At 46.5% G+C, this 20,324-nt stretch overlaps 1 protein-coding gene across 1 annotated transcript in view; it reads right to left on the bottom strand.

Moving 5' to 3' along the window:
- Positions 1–20,324, bottom strand: part of gss (glutathione synthetase) — a 65,925-nt gene that overhangs the window by 24,193 nt on the left and 21,408 nt on the right. The window contains exons 3-7 of the mRNA XM_038803682.1: positions 13,629–13,774; positions 7,714–7,789; positions 5,258–5,397; positions 3,621–3,737; positions 459–539 (exon numbers count right to left, since the gene is read on the bottom strand). Of these exons, the coding sequence (XP_038659610.1) occupies positions 459–539; positions 3,621–3,737; positions 5,258–5,397; positions 7,714–7,789; positions 13,629–13,774 (560 nt within the window). The remainder of the gene's footprint in view (positions 1–458; positions 540–3,620; positions 3,738–5,257; positions 5,398–7,713; positions 7,790–13,628; positions 13,775–20,324) is intronic.

The following is a 20,324-nucleotide window of genomic DNA, read 5'->3' as shown; positions in this document are numbered from 1 at the left end:
TTACCCTGGGTCTCTCCTTTACTAGTCCAGTGACAATACGACAATGGCACCGCCTCTCTCAGTGTTCCCTCCCTCAATATTTCTACAGAAATCGTAAAACTTTAAAAAATACTTTGAGAATTCACAAGAAAATGCAATTAATTTTGTTTTATTAAATAAATTTAGAATACCCAATAGCTACCCTGCACATCTTTGGGTTGTGGGGGTGAGACCCACGCAGACACGGGGAGAACGTGCAAACTCCACACGGACAGTGACCCGGGGCCAGAATCGAACCGGGGTCCTTGACGCCGTAGAAATGCAATGAACGTAAAAACATTCAACAACCTCTGCAAATGGAAGTGCCTGTAGTAAACATGCCCCTGTCCATCTCTCTCCAGTTATCACAATGCAAATGTGGTCAGATATTCAATCAAACTAAACCCAAACCTTGCTAACCTACCCCAGTTGACACATACTTATACCACAGCTCCATTTCCAAGCAGCGCTGGTCAAAGATATTCCTTGAGACCTTTTCAACCAAGAAGAGAACCACTGCCCTAGATAAAAACACAGGAAAGTACAATGAGCTTAGCATCACACAACAGGTAACAATCAATTCATTTTGAGATCATGGTGAACTCAGGGCGAGATTCTCCCAAAACGGGAGAAATCGTAAGGCTGGCGTCAAACCCGGGCCGGTTTGACACCAGCGCGCCCCTTCCCGACCGGGAACCGATTCTGGTCCCCGGTCGGGGCTAGCAGCCCGACGCCGTAGGCTCCGGCATGACGGGCTTAACGAATATCGTTAAGCCCGCTTGCCGGAGTTAGCGCCGGCTGACGCGTCATATGACGTCAGCCGCGCATGCGCGGATTGGAAGACTCCAACCCGCGCATGCGCGGATGACGTCATCGCGTATTTGCGCGAAACCCGCGCATGCGCGGGCCGGGTTGCCCCTCAGCCGCCCCGCGAATGGATACTGCGGGGCGGCGGAAGGAGAAAGAGTGCACGGGCATCGGGCCCGCTGCCCGCGATTGGTGCCCACCGATCGCGGGCCCATGGCACCCTTGGCACGGCCGTGGTACTGCCGTGCCAATCGGTGCCATGGTTATAAAAAGCGAGTTTGTGACGCCGTTTTTACGAACGGCCAGACCAGGTGTGTTTGCCGTTCGTAAAAACGGCGTAAAGTGCTGGGACTTTGGCCCATCGAACAGCTGTGAATCGCTGCCGGCCGTAAAAAAACGGCGGCAGCGATTCGGGTCGGGAGTTGGGCGGGGGGTGGGGGAGAATAGCGGGAGGGCGGGAAAAATGTCGGGAAGGCCCTCCCGCTATTCTCCGACCCGTCGTGGGGGTCGGAGAATTTCGCCCACAATGTCCCTGGTCTGAAACTCTGGTCTAAAGAAACCAAACCAATCATCTGACTGGGTCCCTTGTTTACATTGACCAAATTCAGTTTTAAATACACAATTACAGAGGACGCCAAGACTTTTCCCAGCACTTTGGTGAATTCCTTTTCCTGGGTTTTGTCTGGCTGATTTTATTGGCAGAAAATGTAAAAATAAAACAGCAGTTGTATCTAAAAAAAGATATCATTGGGCTGTGGAAATTAATTCCATTTTTATTGTACTTGACTTAATGATTGTTGGATTAACATCACATCCATTTTTTTCTGTAAATTGATTTGAAACCCAATTCATTTTTTTCCAATTAAGGGGCAATTTAGTGTGGCCAATCCACCTAGCCTGCACATCTTTGGGTTGTGGGGGTGAAACCCACGCAAGCACGGGGAGAATGTGCAAACTCCACAGGGACAGTGACCCAGAGCCGGGATCGAACCTGGGACCTCAGTGCCGTGAAGCTGCAGGGTTAACCTACTGCGCCACCGTGCTGCCAACATCCGATTCATTTTGCTGTAGTTTAGTAAACGTACCATCCATTCCCAAACAAAGTTAACTAAAATAGAAACGGACACAGTTTAAATAGTCATGAATAACAGTGGGTCGGTCAACTCGGTAGCACAGCAGTTAGCACTGTTGCTTCACAGCTCTACTGTCCTGGGTTCAATTCCAGCCTCGGCTGACTGTTGTGTGCGGAGTCTGCACGTTCTCCCCGTGTCTGCGTGAGTTTCCTCTGGTTTCCTCCCACAGTCCAAAGATGTGCAGGTTAGGTGGACGGGCCATGTTAAATTGCCCTTAGTGTCCAAAAAAAAGGGTTAGGTGGGGTTACTGGTTTATGGGGATAGGGTGGAGGTGTGGGCTTAATTTGGGTGCCCTTTCCAGGGGCTGGTGCAGTCTTGATGGGCCGAATGGCCTCCTTCTGCACTGTAAATTCTATGAACCCTATAATGCTGTGCTCCCGCTGAAATTGGAAAAGTAGATAAAAAGTGCAGTACTGCAAGCTTCCTGCTCAAGTCACCCGAGTGGGACTACCTGTTGACTTGGGAGGCGAGAATGCTTCTCAAACAATTTACAGTGCAGAAGGAGGCCATTCGGCACATTGAGTCTGCACCTGTCTTTACAAAGAGCACCCTATCGAAACCCACATATCTACCCTATCCCGGTAACCCAGTAACCTCCACTTAATATTTTATGGACACGGGGGGTGGCAACAACGGGTGTGGTGGGTTATTTAAGGTTGTAATGCGGCCAAATTTGTTCGCAGTTCATGTTTGATGTTAATTGTTGCTTTGTTTGTTTTTTGGGGGGGGGGGGGGGGGGGGGGGGGGGGGAGGGACAGCGCGCGCGGGGGGTCGGGCGGGGGGGGATATCTGTTAAGAGGGAATATTGTGTAATAGTCTATGGTTAGGGGGGGTAAATATTTTCATGTAAAAAATCTCTTCAATAAAAATTATTTAAAAAAAATATATATTTTATGGACACTGAGGCCAATTTAGCATGGCCAATCCACCTAACCCGTACATCTTTGGACTGTGGGAGGAAACCGGAGCACACGGAGAAAACCAACGCAGACACGGGGAGAACGTGCAGACTCCGTGACAGTGACCCAGCCGGGAATCGAACCCGGGACCCTGAAGCTGTGAAGCAACTGTGCTAACCACTATGCTGCCCGGTTCTGCCCTGCTACTGACTGAGCGTTGACTGACATCAGTAATACAGGTAGGGGATCCTAAAATTAGGCTCGACTAACAGCTTCCAGGATTGAATATTCTCCCGACAGATTCTCCAGATTGACACCAGAATTGGATACTGGACAAGGCACCGAGAGCCAGAAACACGCATGGAACCACTCAAGCAAGAGGAAAACTTTTTAAAAATTTAGAGTACCCAATTAATGGGCAATTTGGTGTGGCCAATCTACCTACCCCGCACATCTTTTTGTGTTGTGGGGGTGAGATCCACGCAGACACGGGAAGAATTTGAAAACTCCACACGGACAGTGACCCGGATCCTCAGCGTCGTGAGGCAGCAGCACTAACCACTGCGCCACCGTGCCACCCAAGAGGCAACGCTTCGAGGAGAAAATTAGAACAAACATACATCTGAAAGATGCAGGCGGACAACGCAAAATTTGACAGCCATTAGTTGACCAAATTTACTGCTTCTAGATTCAAGTGACTTCCTCCTCCAACCATTCCACGAGACCAGTTACCAGTCTGACCTCGAGTTCAAACGTTACTCACTCTGGTGACCCATACAGTTGCCAAGCTTTCGCAATTCCTTCAGCAATGCCTTTTACTGCATTGTTAGTCAAGATCTTAGCTGCTTCGTCAGATTTTCCCCAGAAGTTAAGGACATGCCTGCATGAAACATCAGAAAAAGATATGCCATAAATGTCCACTGCTTTGTCAACTTGTTTAAAAACTAGGTAACCCTTAAATGGTATAATTTTAAAGCATGTGCATTCACGCACACAAATCTTTGAAGGACAGGTTGATAAGGTTGTCAAGATAAGCAAGCTTTATAAATAGTGGACTGAGCACAAAACACAAGGACATTATAATAAACCTATCAGTGGTTAGCCCTCAGCTGGAGTACTGTGGCCAACTCAAGCCATACTCAAGGAAGGAGGCTAATCTCTTGAAGAGGTTGAAGGGTAGGGTTCCCAAAATGGTGGCATGGACGACCAACTTCAGTTATGTGGAGAGAATGGAGAAGCTTGGATTATTCTCAAGAGCAGAGAAGGTTAAGGGGAGATGAATTCAAAAATCAGGAGTTTTAACAAGAATAGATAGGGAGAATGGGGATGAGAAAAATATCAGCCATGATTGAAATGGTGGAGCAGGTTCAATGGGCCGAGTGGCCCAATTCTGCTCCTATGTCTTATGGCCTTCCAGAAGCCATTTCCACTGGCAGGTGACGACAGATTGAAATAATTCGCACAAGGACTAGGAGCAAGGTGAGACAATGATGTTAATGCAGCCAGTTGGAATGCACTGCCTGAAAGGATAGTGGGAGCAGAGTAAATAATAATTTCAATGGGGGAAACTAGATGAATATTTGAAAGGGAATCATTTTCAGAGCAAGGGGGAAAGGGCATGGAAGCGGAACTAATTGGATTGTTCTTTCAAAGAGAGAGCAGAGATACGATGGGCTGAATGGTCTCATTCTCTGATTCTAATGAGTTTCCAGCAACATTAATGAATGCAATAGGCAGGGCAGCATGGTGGCCTAGTGGTTAGCACAACCGCCTCACGGCGCTGAGGTCCCAGGTTCGATCCCGGCTCTGGGTCACTGTCCGTGTGGAGTTTGCACATTCTCCCCGTGTCTGCGTGGGTTTCGCCCCCACAACCCAAAAATGTGCACAGTAGGTGGACTGGCCATGCTAAATTGCCCCTTAATTGGAAAAAATAATTGGGTAATCTAAATTTATAAAAAAAAAAAAAAAAAATGAATGCAATAGGCATTGATGACAGGCTGTCTAATCTCTTTGGTCTATTCTTCTGTTTAGCTGCCGACGTTAAATTATATTTAACCCAATCTCTCTCTTCTAGGTCAATGCTCGATTAGACTCTGGGGATGTTGTTGGCACAAATGATCCCAGTGTAATCCAAGTCTGTGGAGCTCTAGCTCTAGCCCGGAGATGTTACACTGGAAAGTTAACCCTAATATTATGTATTACACATTCACCTACACACAAAAATAAATTACATTACAGAATTAGTGCAGCACAGAACCAGTCCCTTTAGCCCTTATGGTCATGCTGTTATTGGCACTCCATGAGCCGCCTCCTACTGCAGATGGCAGGCAATTATTTGCATCTATCAAAGGAAAGGTCAGAATCAATTAATCTGTCAAAAATCACTCCTTCAGCTCTTACCTGTGTACATCTGGGACCCTCTCAGCCAGCCCTGCATAACTAGCAGCGATTGTATTAATTTCTATTTGTTTTAAGGAAGTGCTGTGATCTTGGCCTCTGTCAAACATGTAGTCAGATCTGTTTATACCTAAAGTAATCGGCTGAAGTAGAAACAGGGAAAGGGAAAAAAATATCTCAGTTTGTTTTAAAAACAAAAGCAAGAGGTGGGGCACTTTTAACACAAAACACTCCCTTGTTTTCATGTTTGCAAAGATCTTAAGTCGTGTCCAACTCTTCAAGAATTTGAAGATCTACATTTTTGTTCCTCATGACGCACCAAATCCTACCCACTCTCGCAGAGGTCACACAAACTGGAACTCACTTCCTGCAAAACCTGCTGGGAGAGGGGTGGGGTGTGCAACTGAAGATGTAACCAGTAGAGTTGACCGGGGAGAAGCAGTGGATGTGGTTTATTTAAACTTTCAGAAGCCTTTCGATAAGGTCTCACATAGCAGATTAATATGTAAAGTTAAAGTGCATGGGATTACTGATAGTGTCTTGAGATGGACAGGAGGCTGGTTAGCAGACAGGAAGCAAAAAGTTAGGATAAATGGGTCTTTTTCTGATTGGCAGACAATGACTAGTGGGGTAACACAAGGACCTGTGCCAGGACCTCAACTGTTTGCATTATATATTCATGATTTGGACAAGCTAACTAAATATATTATCTCCAAATTTTCAGATGATACAAAGGACTGAGGCGACAAGGCTGGTGAATCTGTGGAATATGCAACCACAGAATGTAGTTGAGGCCAAAATGTTATATAATTTCAAATAGGAATTAGATATAGCTCTTGGGGCTAAAGGATCAAAGGATATAGGGGGTGGGAGAGATCAGAGCATTGAACTGGATGATCAGCCACGTTCATAATGAATGGTGGGGCAGGCTCGAAGGGCCGAATGGCCTCCTCCTGCTTCTATTTTTGACTATTTCTATGTTTATATGTAAATCTATCAGTTTCACAATGGTCAGTTGAGGGTTCCAGAACCGTGGCAAACAGATGCCACGAACAAAGCTCAGCCCGAATGAAATTGAATGGCTATGGAATAGGCCCGAGGGGCTGAATGGTCTCTGCCTGCCCATCCTTCATCAGTGCATCAAGCAGCCGTACTGGCTGCTCTGTGGCCTAACTTCATACACCTGCCTTTGGCGCATATGCCTTAATAGCTTTGCTGAACAAAAATCTCTGATTTAAAATTAACTGTTCTAACTTCAACTGCTGTTTGTGGGGATGAGTTTTACCAACTCTACCACCCTTTGCATGAAGAAGTACTTCCTAATATCTCTCCTGAACGGTCGGGCCCTAATTTTTAGGCTATGAATCTCCAACCAGTGTCAATAGTTTATCTACCTTGTCTTTCCCCATTAACATATTTTTAAAAATAAATTTAGAGTATCCAATTAACTTTTTCCAATTAAGGGGCAATTTAGCTTGGCCAATCCACCATCCCTGCACATTTTTGGGTTGTGGGGGTGAAACCGACACAAACGCGGGGAGAATGTGCAAACTCCACGTGGACAGTGACCCAGAGCCAGGATCGAACCTGGGACCTCAGGGCCATGAGGCAGCAGTGCTAACCACTGCGTCACCATGCTGCCCCCCCCCCCCATTAATATCTTGAAGACTTGGATCAGATCACCCCTTAACCTCCCAAATTTTAGCGAAAATATGCGTAATCTGTATAACCTCTCCTCGTAACTTAACCCTCGTAATTTAACTCCTGTAGTTCTGGTATCATTTTTGTAAAGCTACGTTGCGCTCCCTCCAAGGCCAATGTATCCTTCTTAAAGTGTGATGCCCAGAACTGCCCAGCCGTGGGTGTTAAATGGCAGGCAAAAGAGCAAAAAAGAAATTGCATGGGCAAAATGACGCATGTTCAAGATATGTTTAATAATGAAATGAATGAAAATCGCTTATTGTCACAAGTAGGCTTCAATTAAGTTACTGTGAAAAGCCCCTAGTCGCCACATTCCGGCACCTGTTTTGGGGAGGCTGGTACAGGAATCGAACCGTGCTGCTGGCCTGCCTTGGTCTGCTTTAAAAGCCAGCGATTTAGCCCAGTGAGCTAAACCAGCCCCATCTCAAAACGTCTCATCTATAGCCAATAGGTTTTCACATTGCACCAGCACACATTTTTGCCCAATAACTTTTAATTCCTCATTCAAATTGTTCCCAATGCTGCCGGTGATTGTGGGGTGACGGAGCTCACAATACTCTCCACACGTGTCCCACGGTCAAATTCTATAAACTACATTGCGAAAAGCTTCCCACTGTTCAAGAGGACTTTGCATTCAGACAACCGCCACTGCCCTGCTGTTTAAAATCAAAAATCCTGAGGAAAATAGAACAATCGCTTACTTTTTAAATGATTCAATTTCCCCGTCGGCCCCCATTGGGATAAAACAAGTTCACTACCTGAGTGATACCTTCTTCGAGCACCTGCTTGTAGATGCTGAAGAGGCCAGCAGTAAATTCATCCACTTGTACGGTGCTGCAAGTGAGATAGCAGAGAAGAATTACTGAACAAGACAGCAGAAAAGCCTGAAGGAGACACACTGCACATTCGGAACACAGCCACGTTAATACTCTGCCTAAAGGGAGGCTGCATTGACACATCTTCAATACACTAATTGAAGGGTCTGAATTCAAACAAATTCATAAAGGCACCAGCTGTGGCTCTGTTGGTGGCACTCACGCCTCTGACTGAGAAGAATGTTGCTTCCCAGGACTGGAGCCCAGAAATCTGGGTTTACACTCCAAATAATACTGAGCGAGTGCTGCATTGTTCAGGGTGTTACAAAACCAGGTGCATTTATACTTAAATATAAGAAATCTGCGAGAAATGTACATGTTAAAAATACATTTTAAAAATCTGTCAATTCTAAAGAATTATGATGTGGAGATGCCGGCGTTGGACTGGGGTGAGCACAGTAAGAAGTCTTACAACACCAGGTTAAAGTCCAACAGGTTTGTTTCAAACACGAGCTTTCGGAGCACGGCTCCTTCTTCAGGTGAATGGAAAGGCTTGTTCCAGAAATGTTTATATAGACACAGTCAGAGATGCCCCGGAATGCGAGCACCTGCAGGCAATCAAATCATCAAAGATGCAGAGAGAGAGGTAACTCCAGGTTAAAGAGGTGTGAATTGTCCCAGGCCAGTTCAGTCGGTAGGCCTCTGCAAGTCCAGGCTTGTTGGTGGGGGCCGAATGTAATGCGACATGAATCCCAGATCCCGGTTGAGTCCGCATTCATGCGTGCGGAACTTAGCTATAAGTTTTTGCTCAGCAATTTTGCGTTGTCGCGTCTCCTGAAGGCCTCCTTGTAGAATGCTGACCCGGAGATCAGAGGCTGAATGTCCTTGACTGCTGAAGTGTTCCCCAACTGGAAGGGAACAGTCCTGCCTGTTGATAGTCGCACGATGCCCGTTTATTCGTTGTCGCAGTGTCTGCATGGTCTCGCCAATGTACCACGCTTCGGGACATCCTTTCCTGCAGCGTATGAGGTAGACTACATTGGTCGAGTCGCACGAGTATGCGCCGCGTACCTGGTGGGTGGTGTTTCCACGTGTAATGGTGGTGTCCATGTCGATGATCTGGCATGTCTTGCAGAGATTACCCTGGCAGGGTTTTGTGGTGTTGTGGTTGCTGTTCTGAAGGCTGGGTAATTTGCTGCAAACAATGGTTTGTTTGAGGTTGCGCGGTTGTTTGAAGGCCAGTAGTGGGGGTGTGGGGATGACCTTGGCAAGATGTCCATCCTCGCTGATGATGTGTTGGAGGCTGCGAAGAAGATGTCGTAGTTTCTCCGCCCCAGGAAAGTACTGGACGACGAAGGGTACTCTGTCAGTGGTGTCCCGTGTTTGTCTTCTGAGGAGGTCGGTGCGGTTTTTTGCTGTGGCGCGGTGGAACTGTCGATCAATGAGTCGAGCGCCATATCCCGTTCGTACGAGGGCATCTTTCAGCATCTGTAGGTGTCTGTTGCGCTCCTCCTTGTCTGAGCAGATCCTGTGTATACGGAGGGCTTGTCCATAGGGGATGGCTTCTTTAATGTGTTTCGGGTGAAAGCTGGAGAAGTGGAGCATCGTGAGATTATCTGTGGGCTTGCGGTAAAGCGAGGTGCTGAGGTGACCGTCCTTGATGGAGACGAGTGTGTCCAAGAATGGAACTGAATTTGGAGAATAGTCCATGGTGAGTTTGATGGTGGGATGGAACTTATTGATGTCATCGTGTAGTCGTTTCAGTGATGTCTCGCCGTGGGTCCAAAGGAAAAAAATGTCATCGATGTATCTGGTTTGAACAGGACTTCCTCACCACACAGGACTTTCAACCGATGCTATACACCAGATACATCGATGACATTTTTTTCCTTTGGACCCACGGCCATTTGGACCATTGTTTGCAGCAAATTACCCAGCCTTCAGAACAGCAACCACAACACCACAAAACCCTGCCAGGGTAATCTCTGCAAGACATGCCAGATCATCGACATGGACACCACCATTACACGTGGAAACACCACCCACCAGGTACGCGGCGCATACTCGTGCGACTCGACCAATGTAGTCTACCTCATACGCTGCAGGAAAGGATGTCCCGAAGCGTGGTACATTGGCGAGACCATGCAGACACTGCGACAACGAATAAACGGGCATCGTGCGACTATCAACAGGCAGGACTGTTCCCTTCCAGTTGGGGAACACTTCAGCAGTCAAGGACATTCAGCCTCTGATCTCCGGGTCAGCATTCTACAAGGAGGCCTTCAGGAGACGCGACAACGCAAAATTGCTGAGCAAAAACTTATAGCTAAGTTCCGCACGCATGAATGCGGACTCAACCGGGATCTGGGATTCATGTCGCATTACATTCGGCCCCCACCAACAAGCCTGGACTTGCAGAGGCCTACCGACTGAACTGGCCTGGGACAATTCACACCTCTTTAACCTGGAGTTACCTCTCTCTCTGCATCTTTGATGATTTGATTGCCTGCAGGTGCTCGCATTCCGGGGCATCTCTGACTGTGTCTATATAAACATTTCTGGAACAAGCCTTTCCATTCACCTGAAGAAGGAGCCGTGCTCCGAAAGCTCGTGTTTGAAACAAACCTGTTGGACTTTAACCTGGTGTTGTAAGACTTCTTACTAAAGAATTATGTCAATAAAACTGGATTAACCAGTCTGCTCTCTCAGGTGAAGTTAAAAGATGTATGGCACTATTTCAAGAGCTGGGGAATTATCTTCATCGTCCTGGCCAATATTTATCCCTCCATCAACATCAACAAAACAGATTATCTGATCATTATCACCATTATCCCAACCTTATTGACGTGAGCACATTTGTTTCGTACATTACTGCAGTGACTACACTTCTGAATCGAGGACATGAGATGCATCACAATAAAAGCAAAGGTCGCTTCATATTCCAGCAAATCTCCTGATATGGTGCTCACAGCAAGCTGGAGAATATTGTTTTATAAAAGCACGTTGCATCATGCATTAGGGCACTCTGTTTCTGAAATGAACGATCAACTTAGCACAGATCACCGGCTAATGATGAAAAACGGATGTCCATCCCTCCCTCAGTGTTGCTGAGACCAACCGTTGTACCGTAACTGCGACAGAAGCCAAGAATTAACAGTCTCAAAGAGGAAATCTTAAAACCAAAGACTTTGCTTCAGCAGCTCAACTATCAGGAAAGGTCAAACCACAATATATGACTTGGAGATGTGTTACCGTGGTCTCAATACTGTGGCTTGCTGGTAGACCAACAGTTGGCTAATCCAGTTATATTGACGTAATTCTTTAAAACAAAGCACTGAAAGAATTGACAGATTTAAAAAATGTATTTTTAACACGTACATTTCTAGCAGATTTCTTATATTTAAGCATAAATTCCTCGCTCGAAAGGAGTTTTACTTAAGCTGACCTGTCTCTTTGAGGCGCTAGGTAAATCAGCCTGTGGTAAATCAAGAGTCTCATTAGGAACGAGATGGCACGGTGGAGCGGTGTTAGTACTGCTGCCTCACAGCACCAGGGACCCGGGTTCTATTCCGACCCTGGGCGACTGTGTGGAGTTTGCACGTTCCCCCAGTGTCAGCATGGGTTTCCTCCCGGTGCTCCGGTTTCCTCCCAGTCCAACGGCGTGCAGGTTAGGTGAATCGGCCATGATGAATTTCCCTTTAATGTCCAACGGTTAGTAGGGTTACAGGGATAGGGTGGATAAGTAGGCCTGAGTGGGGTGCTCTTTCAGAGGGTGGGTGCAGACTCGATGGGCTGAATGGCATCCTTCTGCAAGGTATTCTATGATTCTAAGTGTCGGACATTCAGCCACTCAAGCCTTGTCCACTGCCCCGCATTCAATTTCCATCGACCTACGTTTTCAGAGTCCTTTGTTCGTTGGCTAGTAAAAACCGGTCGATCACGGACGTTCACTTATTAATTGAGTTAGTATCGACTGCTGTTTGTGAAATACACTTCTACTTTCCTTTATGTGAAGCAGTATTTCCTAACCTCTTGGCTGAATGCACTGATTTCAGGTTGTTGCAAGCTCTTCATCTACCAACAGGAATTTTTTTTCAATCTATCTTACAAATTCCATTCAAAACCTAAAATCCTCAAACAAAATCACTCCTTAACTTTCTATGCCCTTTTGGAAGACAGGATTAGTTTGGATAATTTCCCCATAACTCATGTTGAATTATTTAGTCTCGGAGCTCTCTACAGAACCATTTGGAGAATAAAGCGGTAACAGTGGCTGGTGAGTAAACTATTAGAGATACATTTCATCCAAGGATTGTCCATCCTTGTTACATTGCAATTTTGTTTGGTCTGAAACCATTGCAATTTGCAACAGGTTCAGCATTTCCCGCTGGCAGCTCCGAATCACCCAATGCACCATCATTTTGTCTTTGCCAAGAGACAGGAGATTCTGAAAATTGCGCTCAGAAGAGGGCTGCGATATAAAACAGAAAAGGGAAAGTGGTGCACACAGAACTAATTCACACACTTTCCAGTCGTGATTCTTCATTTTACAGTTGTGCTTCTGAAAAGTGCAACTTTAAATAAAACAATCGGAAATGAATCAGGTTCTTCCATTACAACCATTGAGAAAGTTATAAGGAGTTTCTGAAGTGCCCTTCTCATCAGAGAAGAGACCATTGAACATGACACTCTGGGTTGAAATACCATGGGTGGGATTCTCCGAGCCTCCTCGCCAAAATCACGCTCAGTGCGGGGGCGGAGAATGGAGTGTCAGACCCGCGATCAGGCCCGACATCTTCCCGCGGACCAGAGAATTGGCTGCAGACGCGCCGCCGGTCGGGGGCCATTGAAAGAAGCCCCCGCGGCGATTCTCCGCTGGCAACTGCTGAGTTCCTGCCGGAGTGATTCATTCATGATTCCACCCGGCGGCCACTCCCGAGTGCCGGCTGCGGACACAGGTGGTGGTGGTGGTGGGGTGGGGGGGGGGGGAAGAGATCCATCACCGGGGGGGGGGGGGGGGGGGGGGGGGGGGCAGATGTGCAGGACCCCATATTGGCAACCGGAGCTGCGTGGACTGCTCCGGGGCCCTGTAAGCCCCTTTCATGGCTGTTCGTGGCTGTTCTCGCGGGTGTGGGGACATAGCCCCATTATCAGGGAATTCTGCCCCATGTAATCCTAAATTCCTATATTTGTAAATAAAATAATTCAAAAAATATATAAAATAGGCCAACTCTTTCTACTTACCTTCTCTCCCGAATCCTCGCAACAAGGGAGGTGGTGAGCAGGAAGGAGGGTGTCGGAGGACGACAAGTCTGGGAAGGGTAAGCAATGAGAGGGAGGGAGGTAACGGGACTGCAATGAGAGGGAGGGAGGTACGGGATGGCAATGAGAGGGAGGGAGATAACGGGACTGCAATGAGAGGGAGGGAGGTAACGGGACGGATGCGGTGAACAGGATGGAAGGAGGGGAGCAGCAAGGAGAGAGGCAGAGAGCGGGAAGGAAGTTTGGGAAGGGAAAGGGTGTAGCCCAATTGGGTTACACAACGCAATAATGGTCCCAGTACAAAACAGAACTCCCGATACGAAGTGGGCACACTGGCCACATTATACCCGTAACGCTAATCAGTAAGGACTTCTTTTTTTTTTAAAAAGCAGCTCCCGGGTCACTGTCCATGTGAATTTGCACATTCTCCTCGTGTCTGCATGGGTCTCACCCCCCCCCACAACCCATAGATATGCAGGGTAGGTGGATTGGCCACGTTAAATTGCCCCTTAATTCGAGAAAAAGCAGCTCAAAACAGAAGAAACAAACTGTGAAAGTTAATAAGCACAACCGTGTCCTTTGTACAATTGCCTTACCTTGCCAGTGCTTTGGTTAAAAATTCAGAGTCTTGGCTTATTCTGTCAACCAGCATGTTAAAGTCTTGTTGGACCTCATGTGCCTCTGTGAACAGTTTCTTCGGTACTGGTGACGGGAACAGGCTAAACGGTGCATAGCTGGTTGACTTTTTTTTTTAAAAACAAAAGAGAAATAAACGTAAAAGATCAATTGGGCTCACTGCGTGGGACACCGAAATGATCAGAATTGAGTAGAAATCCACAAATAAAGCAAGATTAAAAGAACACTAGAAACGCTAGAAATCTGGAAAAATAAAAGCAAAAATACTGGAACCACAAAGTTGTTCCATTGATGCGAGTGTCGGGGAATAAGACAGATATTGTGAAAACCAAGTTCTGATGGAAGGTCTGTACATAAATATTAACAACGTGCATTGATACAGTACCTTAAATGACCTAAACATCCCACAGTGCTTCGCAGACACATAATAAAATAAACAAAACAACCGCAGGCCAGAGGAAGAGGTATTTGGATAGGTGAGCGAATAACAGTGGAGCAAGTGTCCCAAAGGGAGATGTGAAGCACTGCGGAGAGATTTAGGGAGGGAATGCCAGAGCTACCCAGATGAAGACATGGCCGTCAATGTTGAGGCAAAGGGAACGGGGATGAGCAAAAGCCAGAATGGATGGATTACAAATTGGTTCTTGGAGCTGAAGGAGAAGAATAGGATGGCATGAGACCACACAAGGGATTTGAATACTAGGGTGGGAATTTTAACATCAGCGTGTTTGGGGATGGGAGCCTGTGTGGGTCAACAAGCTCTGGGGTGAAGGGTAAAGCAGCCTTTATTTTTATGTCTGGGATAAAGACCCTGATCTGTCAAAACTGGATCTAGTATTAACCTGCTCACCTGACCTTTCTCTTTACTAATCTGCATGTTACAGTCAATCTCTGTATTTAGATCTCATGATTTAAGAATTGGTGGACAAGACTTAAGCACCTCCCTACAAAAGGGGAATAGTGCGAGAGATGGTTCTCTAACAAATAGTCAAGAAACACAGCTGTCACTCCTTGCATGACGATATTTAGACTACTGCGTAATTATCAGCACTGCATGTAACACAACCTCTAACCACAGTGCAGCCCTATTGTCTCTGCCTGTAACTAGGCTGAATTTACAACACAAGCCAAGTACCAACAAACAGAGCCAGACCCTCTCAATGCTTCCTACATTTTTAATCACCGTGACCCAATTTTGAGGTTTGGAAATTGCTGTGATCCGCAGCCAGAGAGCCAGGTGGCCAGGGAATACAGTCGGGAGATGAGAGAGCGGGGGGCTGTTTAAGCTACGACTGTTTAAGCTATAGGATTTTCGAATAAAAAGCGCTTACTTTTTCCCAATGGTTTTTTGGACCAGGAATCAAACCTCAGGAAAGGAAAACGGTCAGCCAGACTACGCTAACCAGTTTTTAAAAGCAGGAGGATTTAAAGGGGCCTCGCAGCTGTTAATGCCCCTTCTAAGCCCCACAGCAGCATTGCTGGCTCAGAGCTTGCCACCCCAGACTTTCCCATCACAGCCCCACTTGGTGTCATGAAAACTTGTCTGCAGGTAATAAAGAAAACCAATGAAATGTTGACATACATATCTAAAAGAATAGAGTATAAAGGTAAAAAAGTGTTGTTGCAACTATGCAAGGCATTGGTGAGACCGCACCTGGAGTATTGTGCACAGTTTTGATCCCCTTATTTGAGGAAAGATGTACTGGCATTGGAGGCAGTACAGAGGAGGTTCACTAGATTGATTCCAGAGATGAACACAATGGTTAGCGCTGTTGCTTCACAGCTCCAGGATCCCAGGTTCGATTCCCGGCTTGGGTCACTGTCTGTGCGGAGTCTGCACGTTCTCCCCATGTCTGCGTGGGTTTCCTCCGGGTGCTCCGGTTTCCTCCCACAAGTCCCGAAAGACATGCTGTTAGGTAATTTGGACATTCTGAATTCTCCCTTAGTGTACCCAAACAGGCGCCGGAATGTGGTGACTAGGTGATTTTCACAGTAACTTCATTGCGATGTTAATGTAAGCCTACTTGTGACAATAAAGATTATATTATGAGAAGTTTGATATATGAAAAGCGATTGAAGAGTTTAGACCTACACTCTCTAGAGTTTAGAAGAATGGAAGGAGATCAAATTGAAGTATACAAGATGATAAACGGTATGGATAAAGTAAACATGGAACGGATGCTTCCTTTTATGGGACATTCTAGAACGAGAAGTCGTAGTCTTAGGATAAGAGGTAGCAAATTTAAAACAGGAATGAGGAGAAACTACTTCTCTCAAAGGGTTATGAATCTGTGGAATTCGCAACCCCCAGAGAGCGGTGGATGCTGGGACAGTGAGTAAATTTGAGAAGTTAGACAGAAATTTAATTGGTATTGGGTTGAAGGGTTATGGAGAACGGGCAGGATGGTGGAGTTAAGGCCAGGATGAGATCAGCCATGATCAAATGGAGGAGCAGACTCGATGGGCCAAATGGCCTAATTCTGCTCCTATAACTTATGAACTTATGACCAGTTTGGGAAACCCTGTTCTAATTCAAGGCTGCCCTCACTATTCAGTGCCTCATTACATTCTACTAAAATTAACAAGTTAATTCTGTTAATGCAACAGATTCCTGTGAGTATCACTGACGATGCCAACATTTAGTACCCATCCTAGGCATGGTAGTGGGCCAGCTTCGCAAACACGCTGCAGCCTATGTGGCATGAACAGTTTTGATACAATGGAGTGGATTGCTTGGCTTTTTCAAAGAGCAGTTAAGAGTCAATCCCGTTGGAGCAGGATCGGAGCGAAGTCTCGGCCAGACTGGGTAAGGGCAGCAAGTTTCCTTCCCGAAAGGATAATTGTGAATGAGCTGGGAACATGTGTCTACCATATCAAAACATCTCTATTGGTCACCACTCAGCCTTCCCTTTGCAAGAGGAAAAAAAACCCAGATTGTTCTGCTTTTGTCAATTATAATCTTACAGGTCTAGTCTGACGTTTTCCCATCTTCAAGCATCGTGATAGCTTTCTTACACTTGGGCGATGGGAACGATACCCATGACTCTGAACACTTTTGGACTCAGTTAAGAATGTTACCAATCAACCAAAGGCTGGCTGGCATACTGATCAAGGAGTCTCTGCCATGGGAACATTGCAATAACGTACGTGGTTGGGGAGAGGCAAACAATAATGGATATGTTTTGTGTGTTCATCAAGTGGACTACCAGTAAGAGAAATCGTGGTTCTCTCGGACACTCAAAGTGAATAGCTCAGCTGAGTGGATGAGTGCAAGTTGGCTGGTCTCAAACAGGATGGCATTCGGCTTACCAGCGCTAATCTTTATCCTGCAACTATTGACGGCACGGTAGCACAGTGGTTAGCAGAGTTGCTTAACAGCTCCAGGGTCCCAGGTTCGATTCCCGGCTTGGGTCACTGTCTGTATGGTCTGCACGTTCTCCCCGTGTCTGCGTGGGTTACCTCCGGGTGCTCTGGTTTCCTCCCACAGTCCAAGGATGTGCAGGTTAGGTGGGTTGGCCATGATAAATTGCCCTTGGTGTCCAAAAAGCTTAGGTGGGGTTACAAGGATAGGGTGGAGGTGTGGGCTTAAGTAGGGTGCTCTTTCCAAGGGATGGTGCAGACTCGATCGGCCGAATGGCCTCCTTCTATACTGTAAATTCTATGATTCTATGATACTGATGGAAGTCCAAATATTAGCATTGGGCAAAAATACAATGAGGTGAGGCTCTGACCATATTTGTCACCATATGAACTCCAGCAACTGTAACCTAGCTAGAACTTAAGGCCGACCATAAATAACGATAAGAGAGTGATTCCCCCAATCTCCACAACCTGCAGATCCAACAACCTCAACAGTTTCATCACTGATCTTCCCTCTATCATAAGCTCAAAACTAGGGACCTTCGTTCCTGTTGTACATTGTTCAATCCCATTCACAACTCGCCAGAGACAGAAGCAGTCACTGTCCATATGCAGCAAGACCTGGACAACATTCAGACTTGGGCTGATCAGTGCCAGGCGATGCTCATCTCCAACTTGATGTTCAATGGCTTTATTATTGCTGAATCACTCTGAACATCCTGCAGGGTACCAGAAAACTGAACCAGAAACTGAACTGGACCAACTGTAGCCATCTGGGATGACCACTTCCAACTAAGTACAGAACAACTCGCAAAGGCTGATGGGTAAAATAGACAAGCAAAGAGTCAGACAGGCTCGGAGCCTGAAATGCATACTTTTAAAAAATAAATTTAGAGTACCCAATTCATTTTTTTCCAATTAAGGGGCAATTTTAGCGTGTTCAATCCACCTACCTTGCACATCTTTGGTTTGTGGGGGCGAAACCCACGCAAACACGGGGAGAATGTGCAAACACCACACGGACAGTGACCCAGAGCCGGGATTGAACCTGGGATCTCAGCACCGTGAGACTGCAGTGCTACCACTGCACCACCGTGCTGCCCTCCTGAAATACATACTTGTCAGCAAAGTCCAGACGGCATCGAAACTCCGTCCCATTAGCATGTTAATCAGGCAGGTGATGGCCATCTCCCCCAACACAAAGGACTGGTACTCCAGCAACCGGGACAGTCCCAGGCATTTTGGCACCACTCCCTGTCCAAGGGAAACACAAACAACAGGGTCAATGACCGCTTGGGACACGCCCAGTCATCCAGATCCCCGCCCACTTATTGGTTAAGGAAACAAACGGAGTGATCAGGGATCACCCAGTTAGTAAGGCCCAAATCGAAGGACTGCCCAAAAGAGCGCGAAAGCCTCCCCGAGTATAAAGGAAGAGTTTGCCATATGCTCGCGCTCTTTTAGCCTTGGTACCCCGGTCACGGCCATCGCCAATTGCAGCAACACCAGAAGCAAGTTCGAGTTCAACGCCCATTACCAGAAGGACGAGCCCAGCTGAGCAGCAGTTAACACTTTGAACCCAAGAGATCCTGAATTGAACAGCGGCCACTGTTTCCTGACCTAAACCGGGTACCCGAAGTTAAGTACAGGTTGTCTTAGTAATAGGTGTAGTTAACTAGTAGTGTTTATGTTGCATGATTGTTTGTCTGTAAATAAAGTACCCTTGACCCTGAACTAACTAACTGGTGTTTGGCTCTTTGATTGATAGCTGGTTGAAACTTGTGGTGGTATTATTTGATACCTGGCAACTCTGACAATTCGGACATAGACAATATAGAAAGAAGGAAAATTCACTGATTGCCCTAATTGGAACAGAGCCACGGAAAGGACCAAGCAGTAGAGATAAATCGACAACACAACCATATAAATACTGTGGCTACAAGAGCAGGTCAGAAGCAGGGAATTCAGCAATGAGTAATGTGCCTTGTGACTCTCCAAAGCATGTCCACCATTCCACAAGGCAAAAGTCAGGAATGTGATATCCCCCTTTCCTGGATGAGTGCAGCTCCAACAAACTCAAGAAGTTCGACACCATTCAGCACAAGGCAAGATGCTTGATTGGCCCATGCACTACTTTAAACATTCACTACTGGCACAATCGGTGCACAATGTTCAGCTTAAAGATTTAACTGATGTCTGCATCACTCGATCCATGCGGGGGATTATCAACTTGTCATATGCTGGACCATCATCAACCTGCTGGACAGATCATCAACTTGTCCAATCGTTGAAGAACCAGCACCTGGAGCCATAACGTCGCACGGTCCGAAGGATAAAGAGAAAGACTAATATCTCAGCCCTGAAGCAGCCCAACGAAAGGAATTCAAAACAGTTCACAGCCAAATAGGAAAATCTTCACACGTCCAACTCACTTCAAGAACAGTGGGATCAAATACAGTCAGCTGCAGCAGACGCCTGTATCCCGACCATTCGGTTCAAGCATCGTCGTCACCAGGACTGGTTCAATGAAAGTGACGCACAAATATATGGTCTCCTGGAACAAAAACAAACAGCCTTCATTGTCTGGCAGGGCAACCCAAGGTCGTAACTCAAGAAGGCAGCATTCTGACAGCTCGTGACTGTTGACCAAAGGCAAATTTGGAAGATAAAAGGTGGGAAGAGAAAGCCCGGGAGATCCAACAACATGCTGTTTACCATAACACACAAAAGCTTTTATATATATATAAAAACACGCTCCCAGAGTGATGTTTCTTTCTCTTCTTAAAAGATGGAAGACCGTCCACCAAGCGATAGTGTCCACCTTGAAGCCACCTCCACAAGCATGCAGGCAGAACGCCCTGGACCGGACACTGTGTCCAGGCGGCCAAAAACCGTCTACCTCGCCAGGCCCTGTTCTCCCAAATGTTCCAAGGGAGGACAAAGAAAACACTTTAAAGACACTGCAGCTCCCTAGAATTGACATTAATGACTGAACCAGCTTGCTTCCAAAAGTTCAGGATAACAGCAACTTATTTATTAAGCTACATCGTACATTTCGGATTCCATTACCTCATGGGACGACCTGCCCAGCGTGCTCCAATATACGTAGGTCAAGAAATCAGCTTGTTCAGTCACTTGAAGATCCAATGCAAAATGTCACTACATGAGTAGATGTCATCTTCAAAACGAGGGATGCTGACGGTGACCATCTACAGGAAGCACAGCAGGAACTCACAAAGGCTCCTTCGACAGCACCTTCCGAATCCAAAATCTCTACCACCGAGAAGGACAAGGAG

Source organism: Scyliorhinus canicula, chromosome 7 (genome assembly GCF_902713615.1).
Source record: "Scyliorhinus canicula chromosome 7, sScyCan1.1, whole genome shotgun sequence".
In the NCBI taxonomy this organism is placed as follows: Eukaryota; Metazoa; Chordata; class Chondrichthyes; order Carcharhiniformes; family Scyliorhinidae; genus Scyliorhinus; species Scyliorhinus canicula.
The sequence above is the reverse complement of the archived record's forward strand: the minus strand, read 5'-3'. Positions and strand labels throughout refer to the sequence as shown.